The sequence below is a fragment of the Nicotiana tabacum genome, chromosome 3 (genome assembly GCF_000715075.1).
Source record: "Nicotiana tabacum cultivar K326 chromosome 3, ASM71507v2, whole genome shotgun sequence".
NCBI classification, from domain to species: domain Eukaryota; kingdom Viridiplantae; phylum Streptophyta; class Magnoliopsida; order Solanales; family Solanaceae; genus Nicotiana; species Nicotiana tabacum.
In genome coordinates, this window is record NC_134082.1 from 169745399 (window position 1) to 169770568 (window position 25170).

Genomic DNA, 25170 nt, shown 5'->3' on the forward strand with positions numbered 1-25170 from the left:
TCTTTTTATGTGTGTGTGCGCGCCACACATGTAAATAGTTGACCACCAAGATATCTAGGATTGTTCCATTTCTTTCACACTCTAGATCGTGTAGTTAGAGCTATGCTTTCAGGAATCTTTCTAACCCATGCGAATTGCGTATTTCAGAAGAATGCCTGCAAAAAGAAAGTACACCAGGAGGGCCTCAGCTGCTAGCCAGGAGGCCACAACTAACGTTGCTCAGGAGGACACTCCGGCCTAGGGGTTGCACCGGGCTCAGAGACTAGTGCTTCAGACATGGATGTTAGGGGAGCTATCCAGTTGCTCACCCAGATTGTTGCTACTCAAGCTCAAAGGCAGGGAACAAGTGATGTTCATGGTACGGGTAGTTCCAGGTCTAGTGAATTCCTCAACATGAAACCTCCCGTCTTCACAGGGTCCAAAAAGGATAAGGATCCGCAAAACTTCATTGATGAGGTTCAGAAGATATTTCGAGTGATCAATGCTACGGACACTGAGGCAACAGAGCTTGTTGCGTACCAGCTAAAGGATGTAGCCAACGCTTGGTATGAAACCTGGTAAGAGTCCCGAGGGGAGGATGCGGATCCTGCGACTTGGAAGGAGTTTGCAGATGTGTTCCTTGAGCACTTTCTACCTATTGAGGTCTTGGAAGCTAAGGCTTTAGAGTTTGAGAGACTCAAACAGAATGATATGAGTGTGACTGAGTACTACCTTAAGTTCGTCTCTGGCCAAGTATGCTCCGGAAATGGTACGTGATATGAGGGCCAGAGTTAGGCGGTTTATGTTGGGGATTTCGGATGATTTGTTTGTTGATGCTAATATAGCTGCTCAAAATAATGACATGACCATCACTAAGATGGTTGCCTTTGTTCAAGGGAACGAAGACAGGTTGAAGGAAGAAGAACGGCTATGGAGAGAGAAGGAGAGGGAATTCAACAAGAGAGTTAAGTCTGCAGGAAATTTCAACCATGGGGGATCTCAAACAGGAGGCAATCGCCAGTTTTTCAAGAAATCAAAATCAGGACCTGTTCCATCTTCAGCTAGTGCACCGGTTCAAAGGTCAAAGTTTAACAAGAAAAACCAGAATTTCAGAACAGCAGACTCACAGTCACAGGCTAGTGTGGGCTACAGAGTCCCTGGTTACCCTATTTGCAACACGTGTGGTAAGAGGAACCTAAGGTTGTGTCATTTGGGCACAAATGGTTGCTTTGGGTGTGGTCAGCAGGGTCACTTCTTGATGGATTGTCCATAGGCAAAGCAGAACAATAGAGGCAATGCAGCTCAGTCCACTAATTCAGCAGCCCATCATAACTCTCAAGCCCAACAAGGGCGCGATACAGCAAAGTCTAATAATGCAGGCGGTGGTCGAAACCGCTTGTATGCACTGGCAGACCATCAGGATACAAAGGCTCGTGGAGATGTTATCACGGGTATGCTAACAATATTCACTTTTGATGTCTATGCTCTTACAGATTCGGGGTCCACCCTATCTTATGTAATCCCATATGTTGCAAAGAAATTTGGGATAGAACCAAAAAAGTTGTGTGAACCCTTTGAAGTATCCACTCCAGTTGGAGAATCAATTATAGCAAGGTGTATCTATAGGGGATGTCCAGTCAAAGTGCATCATCATCTTACTGCAGCAGACTTAGTAGAATTGGAGATGGTAGACTTTGATGTAATCATGGGCATGGATTGGTTAGAGTCCTGTTATGCCACAATGGGTTGTAGAACCAAAATAGTAAGTTTTGAATTTCCTGGTGAACCAGTCTTAGAATGGAAGGGTGGGGTAGGTTTATTTCCTATCTTAAAGCCAGAAAGATGATCTCCAAGGGATATATCTATCACGTGGTTCGAGTTAAGGATGCAGATGCTCATATCCCCACTTTCCAGTCGGTACCAATTGTAAATGAGTATCCAGAAGTGCTTCCCGAAGATCTCCCTGAAGTCCCTCCCGATAGAGAGATTGACTTTGGAATTGATCTACTTCTAGGAACTAAGCTGATATCTATTCCGCCTTACAGAATGGCTCTAGCAGAGTTGAAAGAGTTAAAAGTCCAGTTGAAAGATCTCCTAGATGAGGGATTTATAAGGCCAAGTGTCTCACCTTGGGGCGCACCGGTCTTGTTTGTCCGAAAGAAGGATGGGTCTTTGCGTATGTGCATTGACTATCATCAGTTGAATAAATTCACCATCAAGAACAAGTACCCTCTGTCACACCTCCTTTTTCCGCACCCGAGAGGGTGCAAGGGAGTTTCTTCCAATTAAAGGACAATCGAAACGGGATTGGTTTATTTATTTCAGAGTCGCCACTTGGGAGATTTAGGGTGTCCCAAGTCACCAATTTTAATCCCGAATCGAGGAAATGAATGACTCCATATTACAGTCTGCGTACCAGAAATTCGGATAAGGAATTCTGTTAACCCGGGAGAAGGTGTTAGGCATTCCCGAGTTCCGTGGTTCTAGCACGGTCGCTCAACTGTTATATTTGGCTTGATTATCTGATTTTATACGAATATGAACTTATGTGCAAATTTTAATTTTTAACCGCTTTATTATTATTATTTTTACAAGAATGTGAACATCGCTTAAAACACGTCTTTGGACTGCGTCACATGAAATGCACCCACAATCCGGAACGCATTTTATTTGATGTTTTGAGATTTGGATTTGGGTCGCATGAAATGCACACCCGAGCTTAAGAAAGTAAATTATTAAACACGCGCCTAAAGAGACTATCGTATTATTTTGCGGAGGCCATGAAATTCGCTAAACGACCCTCCTGAATTCTAAGTAATTTTAAACCAGTATTTACTGAGGGCCCCGCAATTTGTATTTTTATTCGGCGAGGCTCATCCCATTCTTATTTTTTAAAAGGAATTTGCAACGTCATGGACATGCATCTCGAACCACGTTACAATCAATGTACCCGTGATTAGAGACACATTTCGATTTCGTTGAGATTTGGATTTGGGTCACATAAATGTGCACCCGAGTTTAGGGAGATAACATTATTAAAGGCACGCCTAAAGCAACTAGCGCATTATTATTACTTTTTTTTTGTAGGGCCGTGAAATTTGCTAAACGGCCCGTCCCGGAATCTAAGTACTTAATACATATATTTTGTGAGGGTCCCGCAATTTGTCTCTTTTATTTGGCGAGGCTCGTCTCATTTTTTATTTATTTATTTATTTTTATTTTTAAAGGATGCCGTTTTTATGCCTTTAACCATACTAAACCTTACAGCTTCTTTACAACTAAAATCTCATAACTTGTTGGATTTAATAAAAGAAGTTAAGCGAATGAGTGTTTCGGGCGTAGTAACAACAGGTACTAATACTAATTTTGTCCAAATAAACTAAGACAATGAAGGGACGAGCGAATCAATGTCAAACTGTGTCTTAGGACTACTAATACAACTAAATCAAATGACATCAAGTAAACAATAATAACATAACACAAAAATGAACTAAAATGCATACGGTGAAACATAAGCAGAAAATTATCATATCAATTGATATATTGCATCTTCGAACATTGAACGTAAAATTTCTTTATCCAATACATCGAGGTTTACTAACCTGAATAAACAGAAATGCATAGGGCCATGGACCAAACCTCAACATCGACTTCAACGAACAAACTAGACGCGCCAGACCTCGACGTACAAAGACGACCTCAACGGACTGCACGACGACAGTGAAAGAACAGCGATAACATGGCTGATTGGTTGTCGTGTTTTGGACAGAACAACTGAAGCAGTGGTGGTGGGTCGTTTAGCTTGAGGAAGGAGCAACTACGGTGGTTCACGGTGGAGCGTGCAACGGGTTGTTTGGTTGTCGACTGGCGAGGCTATGACGGGAAGGAGACTGCTGACGGGGGTTGCTGGTTGTGACGTTGGTTTGGACAGTAGGGTGTAGGGGTGCTGGGGAAGGTGACGGGCCTGTTTGGTTGTGACAGTAGGTCGACGGGTTTGTGGGGCTGCCGGAAGGGATGGTGTGGTCGTTCGCTAGGGTTTTCCTTGGACTGGTTTGGATGGAGGCAGGGTTTGGTGGTGGTCTGGGTAGGTGTTTGGCGATGAGGTGATGGAGCTAGGAGGAGGAGGGTGGTCGTTTGGTGGTGAAGAACGTGAGGCAGCAGTGGTGGACTGCCGGTGGTTCAGGCGTTGATGGAGGTGGTGTTTATGGCGTCGGGGGAGTGGGGCTGCGACCGGGGAAGACGATGGCGAACAGTGACGACGGTGAAAGGAGGTGAGTGTTTGGGTGGTTTTGCTAGTTTTTCGTGGGACAGTAGGGTTTTTTCTTTGCTTCTTCTTTCAAAGAGAAAGAAGAAGATGCACAATAACCCCAAAATTCAAAAATCCCCCCTTCAAAAATGTTTGTCCGTGTATTTGACATGGCTTTGCCCAGGGAAATGAGCCCACGCATGGTGGGGTTCGAGATTTGTGTCCCCCACGCGTGGTGGGGTTCCCCATGTGTCCCGGACTCGGTTTATTATGGGCTAGGTCTGGAATTAGGTCTAGAACCAGGTAGTTTGAACCCGAATATTATTCTTTTGCCCGGACTCGAGAAATAGGAAACGTTGCTTAACTAGCCATATGTAAGCAAAACAACTACCAAAATAAGACTAGTATTTAAACAACACTATATCTCTTTCTTTTTTTTAAATATTTTTTCAAGATTTAAAATAGCTACAAAATATTAATAAAACTATTTTTGTAATTTTCGTTTTTATATGTAAAGACAAAATATGAAGTAATATATTTTTTTGTATTTTTTCAAAATTATAATGACTGCAAACATTAATAGAACTATATTTTTGTAATTTTCGAATTTATATAAAGTACCAAAATAAAGTACAATTTTCGTATTTTTTCAAGTTTATGAGAAATACATAAACTAAAATTTATATATGTATTTTTGTGATTTTTTTCTTTTTGCAACGAAATAAAGTAAAAATAGCTAAAATGGCTATATTAGACCCAATTACATATTTATGCTAAAAAAAAGTGAAAATCCTCGGGGAGGGTCAAAAATCACGTGCTTACAGCTGCCCCTCTTTGACTGAAAACACGAAGAGTTTTCCGACAAAGACTAGACGTATTTTTGACCCGACCATTATTTGGAGGGGACTACACTACGGAAAGGAAAGGAATGTGACCGAGCCCTGGTATCTGAGCTGCCTACATATCCTTGGTTATACAGGAATCAGGCCACGTGTAGTTCGTAAATGAGAGAGATGGTAGAGTGTACCGAGGTGAAGAGCCGATCGAGGTGCCGTTCCGTTGAGGTTCCGGTCCGCGGTCCTGTCATTACATCAAAAATGATAACTGAAAAGATTAACTAAACCTATCAGCTACTAGTTAAAAGGATTCCTATCTCTAAGTCTTCTGAAACTTGATCTTGAGTCTTGAATGGTGCTTCATACAGACTTTGGATTTGAACCTTGATACTTGTTAGTTGTAGGCGCTAGTTCTTGAGCAGACCACCTCTGTTCTCCACTTCCGTGCTTTGGATTCATCATTCATTTTTTCTCTTTTTTCTTGTTGTTTTTTTTACCAGCCTTTTGTGAATGCTGGGGATTTTTATTGCTTCCTGCTGGGGATTCCTGTTGTATTCCTCTGCTTTATTGATTCTAAGTGTGCTCCTTTCTCATATGAGCGGGCTTTTGACTTCAATACTTCAATTGTATTCCCTTATTCTCCAGGTGAGTGCCTGATTTCTATTTCTTTTATCCTTGTTCTCCATGTGGACGCTTGATTTCTTCCTTCCTTTGTCCTTATTCTCCAGGTGGATGCCTGATTACTTCTTTTCTTTGTCCTTGTTCTCCAGGTGGACGCCTGATTTCTATTTTTCTTTGTCCTTGTTCTCCAGGTGGACGCCTGATTTCTTCTTTTCTTTGTCCTTGTTCTCCAGGTGGACGCCTGATTATTTCTTTTCTTTGTCCTTGTTCTCCAGGTGGACGCCTGATTTCTATTTTTCTTTGTCCTTGTTCTCCAGGTGGACGCCTGATTTCTTCTTTTCTTTGTCCTTTTTCTCCAGGTGGACGCCTGATTACTTCTTTTCTTTGTCCTTGTTCTCCAGGTGGACGCCTGATTTCTATTTTTCTTTGTCTTTATTCTCCAGGTGGACGCCTGATTACTTCTTTTATTTGTCCTTGTTCTCCAGGTGGACGCCTAATTACTTCTTTTCTTTGTCCTTGTTCTCCAGGTGGACGCCTGATTACTTCTTTTCTTTGTCCTTGTTCTCCAGGTGGACGCCTGATTTCTTTTTTTCTTTGGCATACAACAACCTCCGTTCTACAGGCGGGTCCCTGACAACCAAAACAAACAAAACAAACAAAATTTCCTAACCCAGTTTGTGCTGGGAAGATTCGTGAGTCGTTAGCAAAATTGTAACTCATTTATACTACTGATGCAATGATGAGTAAACTAAAGACTAGGCCAGGACGTGCATCTTCTACGAGTAAAACAAAAACTTTTGTTAGCAAATGCGTCTGCTAAAATAAAACCTCAATGACTCAAACAACTGTCTTCCCGCATTATACTGGTGGGCGACCTAGAACTTAAAAATATTCTCGGATTATACTGGTGGGCGACCTAGAACTTAAATGTATTCCCGCATTATACTGGTGGGCGACCTAGAACTTAAATGTATTCCCGCATTATACTGGTGGGCGACCTAGAACTTAAATGTATTCCCGCATTATACTGGTGGGCAACCTAGAACTTAAATGTATTCCCGCATTATACTGGTGGGCGACCTAGAACTTAAATGTATTCCCGCATTATACTGGTGGGCGACCTAGAACTTAAATGTATTCCCGCATTATACTGGTGGGCGACCTAGAACTTAAAAGTATTCCCGCATTATACTGGTGGGCGACCTAGAACTTAAATGTATTCCCGCATTATACTGGTGGGCGACCTAGAACTTAAATGTATTCCCGCATTATATTGGTGGGCGACCTAGAACTTAAATGTATTCCCGCATTATACTGGTGGGCGACCTAGAACTTAAATGTATTCCCGCATTATACTGGTGGGCGACCTAGAACTTAAATGTATTCCCGCATTATACTGGTGGGCGACCTAGAACTTAAATGTATTCCCGCATTATACTGGTGGGCGACTTAGAACTTAAATGTATTCCCGCATTATACTGGTGGGCGACCTAGAACTTAAATGTATTCCCGCATTATACTGGTGGGCGACCTAGAACTTAAATGTATTCCCGCATTATACTGGTGGGCGACCTAGAACTTAAATGTATTCCCGCATTATACTGGTGGGCGACATAGAACTTAAATGTATTCCCGCATTATACTGGTGGGCGACATAGAACTTAAATGTATTCCCGCATTATACTGGTGGGCGCCTGGTATGAAATTTAAAGACTGAAACGTATTCCTCTCGTTATACAGGTGGGCGCCTGGTATGAAATTTAAAGACTGAAAGTATTCCTCTCGTTATACAGGTGGGCGCCTGGTAAGAATTTTAAAGACTGAAAGTATTCCTCTCGTTATACAGGTGGGCGCCTGGTATAGACAACAACTTTAAAAATAGAATCCTATTCGAGGGCGGATGAACCCAAAATATCCTATTCGAGGGCGGATGAACCCAAAATATCCTATTCGAGGGCGGATGAACCCAAAATATCCTATTCGAGGGCGGATGAACCCAAAATATCCTATTCGAGGGCGGATGAACCCAAAATGTCCTATTCGAGGGCGGATGAACCCAAAATATCTTATTCGAGGGCGGATGAACCCAAAATATCCTATTCGAGGGCGGATGAACCCAAAATATCCTATTCGAGGGCGGATGAACCCAAAATATCCTATTCGAGGGCGGATGAACCCAAAATATCCTTAAGGCTTGAAAATGTCTTACCTCAACACTTGCTGGGGATTATTTACTTACCTGCTGGGGGATAAAATGTTATCAGTTGGGGGTACCTGACTTCCAGAAAATTTTTCTAAATGGAAGGAAAATTTTCTGCCCCAGTTTGATAATATCCCTTGTGGCATGTGGTTCTGGCATCAATGCCATTTCTGTTACCTGCTTCAAATCAAACAAAATTTTGTTAGTTTAAAACGCGGTGGTTGGTTGTGATACTCCTATTGGGATGGCTTTCCCTTTCTCTCTTCCTTGCTCTGTGCTCCACAACTTGTTGGGGATGATATTATGTGCTGGGGATATTCCTTCCTGCTGGGGATATCCCTCTTCTTTTGTGACATAGCTCGGAAACTGGCATTTCCCCGACCTTTTAGTCTAGTATAAATTTCCCAAATCATGCTCATTGCTCTCCTTGATTTGCCCACGGGTTTTGGCCTTGAGGTTTATAACCTTTGATTTTGGCAAGGGTACCCCTCTTGACACTTGTCAATCCTTCTGTCAATTCCTTTTTGCTGGGGATATCTTTTTGACACTGGCCTCGCGTTTGTTCCCTGCTGACTATACCACTGGGATGTACTAGTCAGATCTCATTTTGGAAAGCTGATGGCCTATTTTGAAGTCAATTCACACTTGTTCGGACCAAACAGACTCTATTGGGGATTTTTCTATGACAGGAAAAAAGATAAAAGGGAACAGAATAAAAGGACAAAAGGAACAAGATGACCTTTTAACAAAAGAAACTATATATAAAAAAAAACCTATCAAACGCAGATACCGACTCTAATGGCCATGACATGCGTATGTGGCCTATCCTCTACCGTCAATCATCTTTCAAGATCTTCAATTGGCGATTCCCCATCTGATTCTCAACCTTATTCGACTTGTAGTGCCCGAAGGGTTTTCACCATCAAGTCTCTCTCATTTTTGGTTCTTCTCTCAACTTTCATCGCCTTATGGTGCTTGTGAAGATTTTCACCACTAAGACTCTCTCGTTTTATATTTCTCTCCAGCTGGGGATTTGGAGTGTTGCTGGTATGACTCTTTCTGTTGGAGATTAGAGTCCTTTCTGCTGTGGAACAGAATGCTATGTTCGCCGGTAAGACTCTTCATTTGTCTGACTTGGCATTTTTTAAAGACTGATCAGAAGGTCTTTCTTTGGACCGTAATGTGGGTTTTGGATAGGCTAGAAAGAAAGGGTATAAAAGGCTCAAAAATACACTAATTTTTGGGTTATTAGTTACAACCTTCGGAATTAGATTTATTTACAACAAACGCAACTCTTGCCCCAGTTTCTTGCTTGGGGATATTTTAATTGATTTTTTTTCATTTTTCAAAACTATGACCGAGCCGTGAAGCGCCTACGTATCCTCTTTGAGGAATCAGGTCAAACGTAGTTCCCAATTCCTCTGTTTTCATTGTGACTTTCTTTTCACTCATTTCTTATCTTTCTTTTCTTTTTTCTTTTGCTTTTTTTTTCTTGCTTGTTTTTTGTTGTTTTGCTATTCTCTCTTCTTTTTTTTATCTTCCATGTTCGCATCTTCTAGTCGTTGCTACTGATTCCGAACGAGGGGTATGAAAGAAAAAATAAATAAGGCTCAAAAGGGGTAGCAAAGGATAAAGTGTTTAGGTAGCAGAACAAAATGCCTTCGCCATTCCAGTCTTTAAAACATGCCAAGTGCAAACAACACAATTAAACGATAGATTTATAGTCTCTTCCGATGGTGCTGGACTTGACAATTATGTTAAACATTTGCTTTTTTCTTTGTCATTTCTAAAGCACCGTTGGGCGACACTCTCATTATCATGACCGACCCTCATGCCAATTTGGCGAATCTTGCTTTTAACGGTTTTCTTTGTGCTTAACTTGCCTCAGTTCCACATGACTCGAGCTCTGAAAATCTCAAACCGTCCTTATTTTCTTTAAATGGTCTGATCGTCTTTCCAGGGTTTTATGATTAACTTTAAAGACTAGGCCCAAAGTGTGTGCGCATGTCATGTCCCTAGAATCGGCATTGAATGAAATGATAAAAGGACTAAACAAAAGACGACTGGAACTAACAAAAGACCGACTTTGTATTAGACTACCGGCGAAATGGTTTGAATAATAAAACAAACAAAACAACCAGAATAAAATCCTAACACAAACTGGACAAAATTTAAACAAACTGCTATGACAAAATGGAAAGATAAGAAGGTTTGACACATGACAAAATCCCAATTACAACCTTAATAATCCGAACAACAGAAATGACAACAAAATAAGCCACCACAAGCTTCTCTCTTGCTAACCAAGGAACGGAGCGTCCTCCCACTTTATCAAAACTGGCATCTTAGCCACTGAGCTTTGCATTAGTATTGTGAAGACCATTGCCAGCTTCAGTATCGTCAACCTCCGTCAACAAGTTCCCGATAGGATTTGAGTGCTTCTGCTATCAGGCCCAATCCCCGCAGAGTGTGTATCATGAGATGCCAGTGAAGGATTCTGGGTGTCATTGTCCGGCTTACCACAAACCAACCACCTTAACAACATCTTCAAAACAAACAGGTTAGAATGGACTTAGTCGGTCCCCATTATTAACATCTTTTTTTATTCTTTTTTTCGATTTTTTCCTTTTCTCTTCGTTTTTTTTTTCATTTTTTTTCTTTTTCCCCTTTTTCCTTCTTTTTTTTCATCCTCTTTTTTCATTTCTTTTTTTTCTGCTCTTCTTTTGTTGTGGTCGAATCTTATGGAGATTGCCTACGTATCATGATCCCGCATGAATCAGACTTTGCGTAGTTCGGACCAATAAAAGATAAACAATAATAAACACACATTTTTTTTTGGAATTTCCAACTTTCAAATTAAAACAAACTTGATTGCAAAAGTTTAAAAACTAACTAACAGACTTTTGCAAGAGACAACAAACGGACTCGAAAATCAAAATAATTCGCATACTCTAATCAAAAATTACAAACTCAAAAACGAAACGGCCAGTTCCTTTCCCCGTTTGCCAAATGCAACCAGACGGTTATTTTTGCAAATGTGGCCCCTTCCAAATTTCATATAAATTTTGAGGCCGGGGAGGATTATTTTATGACACTTTACAAATTTGTCCATTCTTTTACGAAAATAACCTTTCGACAACTGAAAGATACTCTAAGGCTATTTCGGCAAGAACGGTTTAAGACGCGGCCGAAGCTGGCTCGGCTTATTATGACAAAATTGAACGGTATTCACCTGACTGTTGACTAGTTATTTTTTTTTGTTTTTCTTTTCAAATTATAATAAAAACCTGGTATTGCAAACACGGCCCTTCAGCGCCTCGGGGACGAAGATTTATAAGGCTGTGTGGGTCAACTAGACCAAAAATCCTAAACATGACTCGAAGGTGGCTATTTATGCAAAGTCAGCCTTCCGGCGTCCCTTTCGGGAACATTCGGCTATTTATGGCAAAACAACATCACCTGACTTATTTATGACTCTTTTTATCATTTTTTCAAATTAGAAAACTCCATATTGCAAGCACGACCTTTCAACGTCTCGGGGACGAAGATTTTTAAGGCTGTGTGGGCCAATTGGACCAAATCCAAAACATGACCCAAAAAGTGGCTGTTTATGCAAAGTCAGCCTTCCGGCGTCCCTTTCGGGAACATTCGGCTATGTCTTGATAAAACAGCGTCACCCGACTTCTTTATGACAAAATTAAAATTTGACATATATATATTTTTATTTTATTATTATTTATTTGTTTTTTTTTTGGCTTTTTAGCAAAAGGTGGGGTTGGACCCGATGAGGGTTGCCTACGTATCTCACATCCGGTGAGAATCAAACCCGCGTAGTTCGGGCAAAAGAACTACTTTAAAAGAAGAAAGGAAGTATTTTTTTGATTGATTTCTTTTTAAAAGAAACACTTCTAAGATATATTTTTGAATTTTCATTTGCTCTTTTTTTTTCTTTATTCTAAAGAAGACGAAGAAAATATTTTTCGGAATTTTGCTTTTAATAAAAGAAATGCTTCTCAAAATGTTTTTTTTTTTGAATTTTGAATTTTCTTTTCAATTTTGAAAAAAGAATCAAAATATTTTCGGATTTGTTTATTTTTTTTTTATATTATATTATTTTTTTTGAAAACAATTAGAAAGACTTCCTAAAGAAGTCAATAATGGAGAAAATATTTTTGGATTATTTTAATTTTGTCATTTTCATAAACAAATAAATAACACATATTTTAAAAACAAGACTCTTTTTTTCATTTTTATGGCAAGACAAACTATTTTCTTTTCTATTAATGTTTTTTTTTAAAAAAAAAAGAAAAAAAATAAGACAAAACAATGATTATTTTTTCTACTTTTCCTTTGCTTTAATAAAACAAACTAACACATTTTTTTTATTTTCTCAAAATTTCGGCAGAGTTTCGACACTACTTGGACATTTGTTTTTTTTTTCTAACAATAAGTAGTTATATCTCTACACTGTTATTTTCTCCTCTTTTCCACTATTTTCTAATTTGTGGATGATGATGAAAACATACACAATCTTTTGAATTCTCATGCTCTTTTTTTTTCATATATATTTTATTTTTTATATTTATTATATTTTCAAAAATGTGGCATGGGGGACATAGGGAATTTTAAGACTTCCTGGATTCCGCAAATGTTCCCCATGTGCTTTTCCCAAAAATGAAGCATGGGGGACATAGGAATTCCAAGACTTCTTGGATTCCACAAATGTTCCCTAGGTGTTTTTCCCAAAAATGAAGCGTGGGGGACATAGGGAATTCCAAGGCTTCTTGGATTCCACAAATGTTCCCCATGCTTTGATTAAAATAACACCATGCTGGAAATGACCAAATGACCATTCGCCCTTGACTAAAAACAACATGTAGCACATAGGATGCCGAAAGATGGTCTATTATTTTCAGGTTGCTTGTCCTAGACGGACCCAACCCCTGTGTTGAGTCCCCTAAGTCAAATGCACATGATGCAAATAAACGCTTTTACTAGGGATCCGGCATGAAGTTGAGTTATTCTAGGTAAAAACCTGAGGCATATTGTTCTAAACCTGGCTTACCCAAACGGACAGTTTGAGCTGAAGTGGGGGCAACGTACCGGGAGCACGAAAGTCTACCCGGCCTAGTTACTTGCCCCAACTTCGTCTTATTTGGTATGACTTTAACAGAAAGGTGGGTCACGCGCACGTGTACACCATAAATTCAGAAGACTCATAAAGAAGGGTTTCGTAGCAGTTTTATATACACAATTCAGATAATATTAAAGCGGTAAAAGCATCATTTAGCACATTAAGCATATATCATGTAAAAATAAGATAATAAATAAAGCCAAATAATAACAATTATTCTAAGCTCGAATTCTTAACCCTGAACTAGTGGTTCTGGGTCACTAAGTCCCCAGCAGAGTCGCCAGAGCTGTCACACCTCCTTTTTCCGCACCCGAGAGGGCGCAAGGGAGTTTCTTCCAATTAAAGGACAATCGAAACGGGATTGGTTTATTTATTTCAGAGTCGCCACTTGGGAGATTTAGGGTGTCCCAAGTCACCAATTTTAATCCCGAATCGAGGAAATGAATGACTCCATATTACAGTCTGCGTACTAGAAATCCGGATAAGGAATTCTGTTAACCCGGGAGAAGGTGTTAGGCATTCCCGAGTTCCGTGGTTCTAGCACGGTCGCTCAACTGTTATATTTGGCTTGATTATCTGATTTTATACGAATATGAACTTATGTGCAAATTTTAATTTTTAACCGCTTTATTATTATTATTTTTACAAGAATGTGAACATCGCTTAAAACACGTCTTTGGACTGCGTCACATGAAATGCACCCACAATCCGGAACGCATTTTATTTGATGTTTTGAGATTTGGATTTGGGTCGCATGAAATGCACACCCGAGCTTAAGAAAGTAAATTATTAAACACGCGCCTAAAGAGACTATCGCGTTATTATTTTGCGGAGGCCATGAAATTCGCTAAACGACCCTCCTGAATTCTAAGTAATTTTAAACCAGTATTTACTGAGGGCCCCGCAATTTGTGTTTTTATTCGGCGAGGCTCATCCCATTCTTATTTTTTAAAAGGAATTTGCAACTTCATGGACATGCATCTCGAACCACGTTACAATCAATGTACCCGTGATTAGAGACACATTTCGATTTCGTTGAGATTTGGAGTTGGGTCACATAAATGTGCACCCGAGTTTAGGGAGATAACATTATTAAAGGCGCGCCTAAAGCAACTAGCGCATTGTTATTACTTTTTTTTGTAGGGCCGTGAAATTTGCTAAACGGCCCGTCCCGGAATCTAAGTACTTAATACATATATTTTGTGAGGGTCCCGCAATTTGTCTCTTTTATTTGGAGAGGCTCGTCTCATTTTTTATTTATTTATTTATTTTTATTTTTAAAGGATGCCGTTTTTATGCCTTTAACCATACTAAACCTTACAGCTTCTTTACAACTAAAATCTCATAACTTGTTGGATTTAATAAAAGAAGTTAAGCGAATGAGTGTTTCGGGCGTAGTAACAACAGGTACTAATACTAATTTTGTCCAAATAAACTAAGACAATGAAGGGACGAGCGAATCAACGTCAAACTGTGTCTTAGGACTACTAATACAACTAAATCAAATGACATCAAGTACACAATAATAACATAACACAAAAATGAACTAAAATGCATACGGTGAAACATAAGCAGAAAATTATCATATCAATTGATATATTGCATCTTCGAACATTGAACGTAAAATTTCTTTATCCAATACATCGAGGTTTACTAACCTGAATAAACAGAAATGCATAGGGCCATGGACCAAACCTCAACATCGACTTCAACGAACAAACTAGACGCGCCGGACCTCGACGAACAAAGATGACCTTAACGGACTGCACGACGACAGTGAAAGAACAGCGATAACATGGCTGATTGGTTGTCGTGTTTTGGACAGAACAACTGAAGCAGTGGTGGTGGGTCGTTTGGCTTGAGGAAGGAGCAACTACGGTGGTTCACGGTGGAGCGTGCGACGGGCTGTTTGGTTGTCGACTGGCGAGGCTATGACGGGAAGGAGACTGCTGACGGGGGTTGCTGGTTGTGAAGTTGGTTTGGACAGTAGGGTGTAGGGGTGCTGGGGAAGGTGACGAGCCTGTTTGGTTGTGACAGTAGGTCGACGGGTTTGTGGGGCTACTGGAAGAGATGGTGTGGTCGTTCGCTAGGGTTTTCCTTGGACTGGTTTGGATGGAGGCAGGGTTTGGTGGTGGTCTGGGTAGGTATTTGGCGATGAGGTGATGGAGCTAGGAGGAGGAGGGTGGTCGTTTGGTGGTGAAGAACGTGAGGCAGCAGTGGTGGACTGCCGGTGGTTCAAGCGTTGATGGAGGTGGTGTTTATGGCGTCGGGGGAGTGGGGCTGCGACCGGGGAAGACGATGGCGAACAGTGACGACGGTGAAAGGAGGTGGGTGTTTGGGTGGTTTTGCTGGTTTTTCGTGGGACAGTAGGGTTTTTTCTTTGATTCTTCTTTCAAAGAGAAAGAAGAAGATGCACAGTAACCCCAAAATTCAAAAATCCCCCCTTCAAAAATGTTTGTCCGTGTATTTGACATGGCTTTGCCCAGGGAAATGAGCCCACGCGTGGTGGGGTTCGAGATTTGTGTCCCCCACGCGTGGTGGGGTTCCCCATGTGTCCCGGACTCGGTTTATTATGGGCTAGGTCTGGAATTAAGCCTAGAACCGGGTAGTTTGAACCCGAATATTATTCTTTTGCCCGGACTCGAGAAATAGGAAACGTTGCTTAACTAGCCAAATGTAAGCAAAACAACTACCAAAAATAAGAAGTATTTAAACAACACTATATCTCTTTTTTTTTAAAATATTTTTTCAAGATTTAAAATAGCTACAAAATATTAATAAAACTATTTTTGTAATTTTCGTTTTTATATGTAAAGACAAAATATGAAGTAATATATTTTTTTGTATTTTTTCAAAATTATAATGACTGCAAACATTAATAGAACTATATTTTTGTAATTTTCGAATTTATATAAAGTACAATTTTCGTATTTTTTCAAGTTTATGAGAAATACATAAACTAAAATTTATATATGTATTTTTGTGATTTTTTTCTTTTTGCAACGAAATAAAGTAAAATAGCTAAAATGACTATAGTAGACCCAATTACATATTTATGCTAAAAAAATGTGAAAATCCTCGGGGAGGGTCAAAAATCACGTGCTTACACCCTCTTCCCAGAATAGATGATTTATTTGATCAACTTCAGGGTGTCTAGTGTTATTCCAAGATTGACCTCAGATCGGGATACCATCAGTTGAAGGTTAAGGAAGTTGATATTCCAAAAACAGCTTGTAGGACTCGATATGGGTATTTCGAATTTTTGGTAATGTCATTCGGTTTAACGAATGCACCATCAGCTTTCATGGACCTTATGAATAGGGTCTTTAAGCCTTATCTTGATTTGTTTGTTATCGTGTTTATTGATGACATCTTGATTTATTCTCGTAGCGAGACTGACCATGCAGAACATCTCAGAATTGTGTTGCAGACACTGCAGGATCACAAGCTATATGCAAAAAAATTTAAGTGTGAATTTTGGTTGAAATCAGTAGCGTTTTTGGGCCATGTCATCTCAGGGGAAGGCGTGAAGGTGGACTAGAAAATAGAGGCAGTGAAGAATTGGCCTAGACCCACCTCCGTATCCGATATAAGAAGTTTCTTGGGTTTAGCAGGCTATTATAGGCGTTTTGTAGAGGGATTTTCTTCTATCTCGTCCCCTTTGACTAGATTAACTTAGAAGAAAGTCAAGTTTCAATGATCAGACGCGTGCGAGAAAAGTTTTAAGGAGTTAAAGAAGAGGTTGACTTCAGCTCCAGTCCTGATACTACCGGAAGGAACCAAAGGGTTCGTTGTTTATTGTGATGCTTCAGGGGTTGGTCTTGGGTGTGTATTAATGCAGCATGGTAAAGTCATAGCCTACGCGTCGAGGCAACTCAAGGCTCACGAGAAGAATTATCCGACTCATGATCTTGAATTAGCAGTTGTGGTGTTTGTGCTTAAGATCTGGCACCATTATTTGTATGGGGTACATGTTGACATTTTTACAGATCACAAGAGTCTCCAGTACATCTTCAAGCAAAGAGAATTAAATTTACGTCAAAGGAGGTGGCTCGAATTACTTAAAAATTATGATGTTGATATCCTCTATCATCCGAGAAAGGCAAATGTTGTAGCCGATGCTCTCAGTCGACGTTCTATGGGAAGCTTAGCTCATGTTGAGGCAGACAAGCGAACTATGATGAAAGAAGTCCACCGCTTAGCAAGTCTAGGAGTTCGACTTTTGGACTCCGAAGATGGTGGTGTTGTTCTCCAGAACAGGGTTGAATCCTCCTTAGTAGCCGAAGTAAAAAAAAAAACAGTTCAGTGATCCCTACTTATTGCAGCTGAAGGAAGGAATTCACAAACATAAGACTATGGCTTTTGAACAAGGGGGAGATGCTGGTACTTTGAGATACAGAGGCAAACTATGCGTTCCAAACGTAGATGGGCTTAGAGAGTGGATTATGTCAGAAGCCCACAATTCCAGGTATTCTATTCACCCAGATTCCACAAAGATGTATCATGATCTTAAGGAGGTTTATTAGTGGAACGATATGAAAAAGAATATAGCAGACTTTGTGGCTAAGTGTCCAAATTGTCAGCAAGTGAAAGCCGAACACTAGAGACCTGGCAGTTTAACTCAGAATATAGAAATTCCCATTTGGAAATGGGAGATGATAAACATAGACTTCATAATAGGTCTATCTCGCTCGTTCTGGAAGCATGATTCGATTTGGGTGATTATAGACCGACTTACCAAGTCAGCTCACTTCTTGCCAGTGAAGACTACAGATTTGATCAAGGATTATGCCAAGTTGTATATCAAAGAAATTGTCCAATTGCATGGGACTCCTTTGTCCATTATCTCAGATCGTGGTGCTAAGTTCACAACAAACTTTTGGAAATCCTTTCATAAGGGATTGGGAACAAGGGTGAACCTCAACACCACTTTTCATCCTCAGACAGATGGTCAGGAGGAGTGCACCATTCAGACTCTTGAGGATATGTTAAGGGCGTATGTTATTGATTTTAAAGGTAATTGGGACGATCATCTACCTCTCATTGAGTTTGCTTATAATAACAGCTATCACTCTAGTATCAAGATGGCACCATACGAAGCTATGTATGGGCGAAGGTGTAGATCACCAATTGGTTGGTTCGAAGTCGGAGAAGCGGAGTTGTTAGGACCCGATTTGGTCTATCAGGCTATGGACAAAGTCAACTTGATACAAAGGCATTTGAAGACGGCTCAAAGTCGCCAAAAGTCCTATTCGGACATGCGGCGTAGAGACTTAGAGTTCCAAGTTGATGATTGGGTGTTTCTGAAAGTATCACCCATGAAAGGCGTTATGAGATTTGGGAAGAAGGGGAAACTTAGTCCCCAGTATATTGGTCCATATAGAATCCTGCGAAGGGTCGGACAGGTGGCTTATGAGTTAGAATTGCCACAAGAACTAGCTGTTGTACACCTAGTGTTTCATGTGTCCATGTTGAAGAAACTCATGGGAGACCCATCATTTGCGGTTCCTACAGAGGTTATAGGGGTTAAAGATGGCCTGTCTTACGAAGAAATTCCAGTGGCTATTCTTGATCGTCAAATCCGCAAGCTTAGAACTAAGGAAATTGCTTCAGTAAAAGTGCTCTGGAGGAATCAAAAGGTTGAAGAGGCTACATGGGAAGCCGAGGAGGACATGAAGTCCAGATATCCCCATCTCTTTGAAGAGCAAAAGGAAAATGTGGAAGGAAATTAACCTTTCCATTCAGGTCTTATATTATAATCTCCATGTCCTTCAGTATTTACTCAGCTTAGTATTTAGTGATCACATGCTTGTCCAGTTTGATATACATGTATTCATGATATTTCAGTATTCTCATATCTCCATCACACCCGTTTAATGTCCATAGATAGTCGTAGTTACAGCCAGGACCATCATTCGAGGACAAATGATTCCAAGGGGGAGATAATGTAACACCCCGTAAAAATTTGTATAAGAATGAGTTAAAGGAGTAGTAAGGATATATTTTGAACACGTGAAGTCCCATCGGGATGATTATAGGTGAAAATAATTGTTTAAAAATCAAGATGGAAAGTGAGGTGCATAAGATTTGATAAAATCGACTAAGTTTGCAGAAAGTCTGTTGTCCAGTAGGGTTTAGTGAACATATGTAAGGAATTGGAAAACACTCAAAGCATGAAAGTTGTAGGCCTTTGAAATATCTTTCCAACTATATATTGTGGAGCCCAAACAGAGCTCTGTGCAAAAGGTTATGTCCATTTTACAGAATGGTATGTAACCACCGCGGTCCTGCCGCGTTTTTACCGCGACCGCGGTGGTGAGTGTCCCAGCGATTTACTACGGTCGGGCCAACTGGGACGCGGTGGACGACTTGGGAAGTCACTTTTTTAGCCTTATTTGGTCCCCCACAGCCCCAAAACATAACTTGCTCTAGAAAGGAAGGCTCTCAAAAATCTAACTCCTTAAGGGTCCCTCAACCACCCAAGGTAAGTTTTAATAGTGATTCTAAGTTAATTGCAATTTTCCAACATCTTACTAACATGGGTAAATCCTCCATATCATTAGATATTCGATTGGGACATCATTGTTGAGAGAAGGAAGCCTAGAACTCGAATTCAAAGGGTTTGAACCTCAAAAAGGTAATGTCTTCACCCTTGAATTGATTCTAGCATTGGCTTAATGATTATAAACCCTAGTTCATGAGATATGAGTTGATGGGTTTGATAGAAAAGCATGAACGATTATAGGGTTGGGGTGTTGAGTGTTGATTATTGGTTAAGGGTGTTGTTTACCTTATGGGTGATGAAGAATAATGTTGATTATAATCATTTGAGACTTTAGAATTTATCTAGGAACAAGAGAATGGGTTGTTGGGTGTAGAGACACCATTAATAAGGACTATGAAGCTTTATTCTCACCAAGTGTTTGATAGGATACTTAAGTGACCAAAACATGAGCATCATAGCTAATACGGAATCCCTTTGACTTTGTATTGCTGTAGATTAAAGTTGAGACGGTTGACAAACGTTGTATTACGCTCAAGGGAAGGAAGTTAAGGTATGTAAGACTAACTTTTTACGTTTGGAAATATCTGTGATCCTCCCTACGTCCCATTCATTATGACCATTACCAGTTTCCTCAGAAAGTAACTATGCCTTAGTTCCCTAAATAGTAGTAGAACTTCTATTCTCTAGATGGAATAGTTTCATAATCATTCGATATTCTATGAGTTTCAGTTATAACAAATCAACTTATTATGAGTACCCATCTCAGTCTAATCCTATTCACTATTCCAGTATCATGTAACCCAGTATGGCTCATTATTTCAGTATCATGTACTACAACATGATTCTCAGTTCCTAAGTTTTATATTCTTGAAAGTTGAACACCTGTATTTGGGCCTGAGGCCGCAGTTTATGTTTTATGTATCTTTGGGCCTGATGCCGCAGTTATGTATACGTATACTTGGGCCTGAGGCCGCAGTTGTGCATATATATATATATATATATAGGACATGAGACCGCAGTTTAATATTTAGTTAAACATGTTGTTCATCATTCAGAAGAGGGAGCATTCATATCCTTACTTCCTTGTTCAGTTATCAGTTTATCAACTAGCAGTTCAGTTTTAGTTTCAGTATTTACAGTTCTTTTCTTCATATGTTTTACATACCAGTGCAATTCAAATGTACTGACATCCCTTTTGCTCGGGGCCTGCATCTCATGATGCAGGTAACGATTTTCAGGTTGACGATTCTACTTGCTAGGACATCTCGTATCAGCTATTGGTGAGCCCCAGTCTTTTGTGGCCTTATCTCTCTCTTTTGTTTTAGCCATTATAATATTTTAGTTAATAAGGTATACCGGGGACCTTCTCCTGGTAAACAGTTAGCATTTTCAGTGTTCTTTAGAGGCTTCATAGACTATGATCCAGTCAGTCAGATATTAGCAGGCTTTCATATGTTAGCCTTGTCGGCTACTTGTTTATACTTGCAAACCTTTTAGTATTTTCCGCATCTATGATATTTCAGTCAGACTCTTTAGTAGATTATCATGTTTTATATTTACCTCTAGCTCATAGTTATACCACACATTGATCTAGCCATACAGTTGGTTCGCTCGGTCACATGCAGTCAGGCGCCGGGTGCCGTGTTACGCCCAGACCATGGTTCGGAGCATGACAATTTAAGTCAAGATAATACTAGGGGAAGAATTCCCAAGTCGTCATTTGTCGAAATGGCCCAAGAAATAGCAAAGTCTGTGATCGAAGAGTCAACAAGGGACAGAGTCGAGGAGTCAACAAAGATCAAGGTCGAGTACCTTTGACGAAGTAATAATGGCTAGTTTCGAGATAGGATATTACAGAAAATATTCTAGTGGATAATTCTAGTGGATATTTTCTGCACTTGTACTATTAGGGTTTTTAAGAGCATGTTCCCTATAAATAGAAAAAGATACTGTGATAGCGGGCATGTGATATTCATTTTGTAAAAAATACAATTTGACTTAAGAAAGAGAATCAGATCTCATTGCTAATATACAAACATTACCTTTTCACTAAGATTCTTGCCTATGCTTTTCCACTAGATCCGAGAATAACTCAAATATTCAAGAGATAATTGTCTATCATTTATCATTATCAAAATTCAGAAGAACATCTACTTACTCCATCCTTTCTTGGGTGACGCATTCATTCTATTTACTTAAATGTCATTTATTGTTGTTTGTTGATATTGAATGCTACATTATTGCTTTTGATATTCCTAGAATATTTATTGCATGCTGCTGTCACTGTTCAGCCATATCCAAAACAATATGTGTTTTGAAACAACCTACCTAAAATCTATTTTGTGATATATTTATTTATTTATGTGGCGAGCTTAGCTGTCACAAAGCAACTATAAAAATAAGTAACATAATGCAATATCAACAGATGCACGTTCAAATTGGTCCAAACCTTAGCGAAATTTTTTTACAATAATTATAGGTAAAATAAAATGATCTCGATCAGCTAATATTTTATCTAATAAAAGTAAAAATTTAAATAATAGTGTACTTGGCTTCAATAACTCTCTTTTAGGTTTGTTACTATTAGAGCATTATAGGAAATAAAATCTTCGAGGCGACATTAGTGGCGCTTTAGTAGTCGCCAGCAAAAGATGTCAACAAGTGGCCATCCAAATTAGCGACCTATTTAAAATTACGATTTTCAGAGACGACATTTCTCTCTCTCTCTCTCTCTCTCTCTCTCTCTCTATATATATATATATATATATATATATATATATATATATATATATATATATATATATATATATATATATATATATATATTGTGAATTGTTAGATAAAAATATTAAAGGATGGAAGCTACAAAAACTAATAATAAAATAGAATTTGAGAAACCGGGGAAGACGAGGGTTTGAAGGGAGAGAGGGAGGGAGGAAAAGCAGCATTTGAATTTTATAAATAGGAAAAATTGGTAACATGTTACAGCAGCTCAATGTTACCTGGTGGTGCGAAAAAGGTTTTACCCTAACGTTGGTGTTTAAAACTTTGACTTAACATCTAAAATCAATTGGAAGTGTTACAGCCCCAAAGTCGTCCGTATATCGACCACAAAAGATGCGTGATTTTGAAGTTTGAGTAGGCACAATAACAAAGTCTGACTTTTGTGTAACTCATAATCTACCTATTTTCCAACTCATTCGCAGCCAAATGAATGTGATTTATGATTTATTCCACACCCCACATGCTCTAATGGCTGGAGAATTTTAATCACCAAATTTGAACTTTGGTACCATCTTCTCAACAAGTTTCTTACTGGTTAACCATCAAAGAAACGAAAAATAGCACAACGTTTACTTTCAGTATGAAACTCATTAATCAACATTTTCTGTGTAGTATTTTTGTAAACACTAACTATTTTCTTATTGTACGGGCTTTGGTATATTCTTACACATGCACTTGTAAAATTTTGAAATTTTCAACGAAAAAGCTAGTTGAAGGTAATAATATATATAGCCACTTGTTCTAGCCGGCTAGGTTGAATTAAGTTCAAGTTGTTCATTAAAGAAAAAGTATAAAAGAGAATATTCATGAAATATTTGTATGACCTAGCTAGCCAATGATATGGTAAGTCGCAATCAGAAGAATATTAACAGCTCTAAATGTCTATAAGCTGAAAAGTTCTCTCGATCTTATCCTCAATTCTTTACTACTAACATGATCATAAGCAGTTGTACAAGTTGCAAATTAAGAACTATTTTTTTAATTTGTTGTTGATTTAATTACCCTTTACACACCGACACCCTCCATCAACTTATATACCTTCTAAAGTAGTACTTAGTAGTTCTTTTAGGGGGAAAATGTTTTTTTTTAATGGAAAACGTTTTTTCTAAGTGTATCTTATGACACATGTTTCTTTCACTAAATGAGGAGTATTTTCGAAACAAGAATGTGTATAATAAAAATATTTCTTTCTCTAAATTGATAAAGAAAAAAAATTAATAACAAACAAATAAAAATATTACATTTCAGTTCCCTAATAAGACTAAGGCTTTCTCTTAAATAGAAAAATTAGGTGACAACTGGGAACCGCCAATAGTAATCTTGCATCATGTGTTAAATTAGGTATAGGGAAGCCGCCAATACATTATAATGTGAATTGCCTAGTAATAATTCTGTGTTGGCTGTTTGTCTAACCTTGTGGAAAATAAGCTGCCACGAGGGCGAGGCTTATTTCCGACTGTTTCGCCATTTAAGAAAAATTGTACAACGGCCAATTTTCAAACCTTCTTTTTATTTTATTTTTCCTACACTAAAAACCTAAGGAATTTTACGTATTTTAGTTACAGTGAATAAAATACAACGACTTCATGTGTTTCAGCATATTCTCGCTGTTCAATGTACCATTAGTAAGCGAGAAATGGTTAAATATTCCTTGAATAAAATACTACTATTAGATATGTTAAATGTTGGAGAATCCAAAATGTTCTTGGAAAATGTTAAAAAAAATCCACGCCCCTTTGTCTGGTGTGTTCTATGAATAAAATGAAAGCATTTGCCAACAATGGCTGAGCCAAGTATCTATTGGGAGATTTATGCAAATAGGCTATGTGGACATTGAAAATTAGTGCATAAAAAAAAATTTAGACTAGGGCCTTAGCCCATTAGGGTTATTTGGTGGTTGCTCCATCCAAACCCTAATTTATGCCTATAAATGAAGATAGGTATGTCCTTCAAAAACCATCTCAGCAATTCCATAATTCAAATATGCAATCTCTGAAATTCCATAAAACTTTTGTAATATTCATTAAGAGATCAAAGACAAGTCAAATATGTCTTGCTCAAAGTTCTAGCAATATTCAAGATCCAAACGAAGTGCTGCTATATCCTTCTTGATCATCAAATACATCAAGAAGATGCATATTATTCTACATTTGAGAAATACGCTGCTAAGACCCTCGAATTACGGTTAACAAATCGAAGGAAAGAATTAAAGGATAAACGGAGTTGTAACCCGCAATGTTTATCAAAAAATTCTTTTTTTCTTTATAGTTGTTTGTGATTGCAGTCTTATTTTTCTGCACAAATTTATTGCAAATAGGCTATTTCACTGTACCGAGCTAAGAATCTACCAGAAATAACTTTTCTACTTCCACAAGGCATATATAAGGTCAACGTAGAGCTGTGGACACTATCTTCCCTAGACTTCACTTGCGGAATTAAACTAAGTTTGTTGTTGTTGTAGGATATTTGAGTGTCGCTGCTTAACTTTTAATCCTACTTAAAAAAAGCGTGCGAAAATAGCCTCCTGGCCAGAAGTTGGAGTCAATTTCCAACGAATCACCAGAAGACGTTCCTTGCCAGTTGCCACAACTCATGAAGGGTTACCAGGAGTTTAGTTATTTGCCCTTGCATTAGCATTTTCTTCTTTTTCTATTCCATAACGAGATTCACAGATGAACCTGTCAGGAATTTGTACACCAATGTCAATGTGTATGAAAGGAAGTAATCTCATAAGTCATGACTAAAATTAATGTACCAACTGATTGTCATGCTTATTAGCAAGTGACTGAAGGTTTGGAAATTTAAGATAATTTAAGCTTTGTTTTGAGTAATGAACCCCTTGAAGAAACCTTGAAAGCATACAAG

The 25170-nt window shown here is 38.9% G+C and overlaps 1 protein-coding gene across 1 annotated transcript; it reads left to right on the forward strand.

The window, feature by feature from the left end:
- The first annotated feature begins 276 nt into the window (after window positions 1-276).
- On the forward strand, window positions 277-18748 carry LOC142177970 (uncharacterized). Its single transcript, XM_075247157.1, has 8 exons — window positions 277-557; window positions 718-1114; window positions 1253-1698; window positions 1770-2100; window positions 16858-17277; window positions 17342-17484; window positions 17632-18032; window positions 18162-18748. The coding sequence occupies exons 1-8, from the start codon at window positions 277-279 to the stop codon at window positions 18746-18748; spliced, it is 3006 nt and encodes a 1001-aa protein (XP_075103258.1).
- The last annotated feature ends 6422 nt before the right edge of the window (window positions 18749-25170 follow it).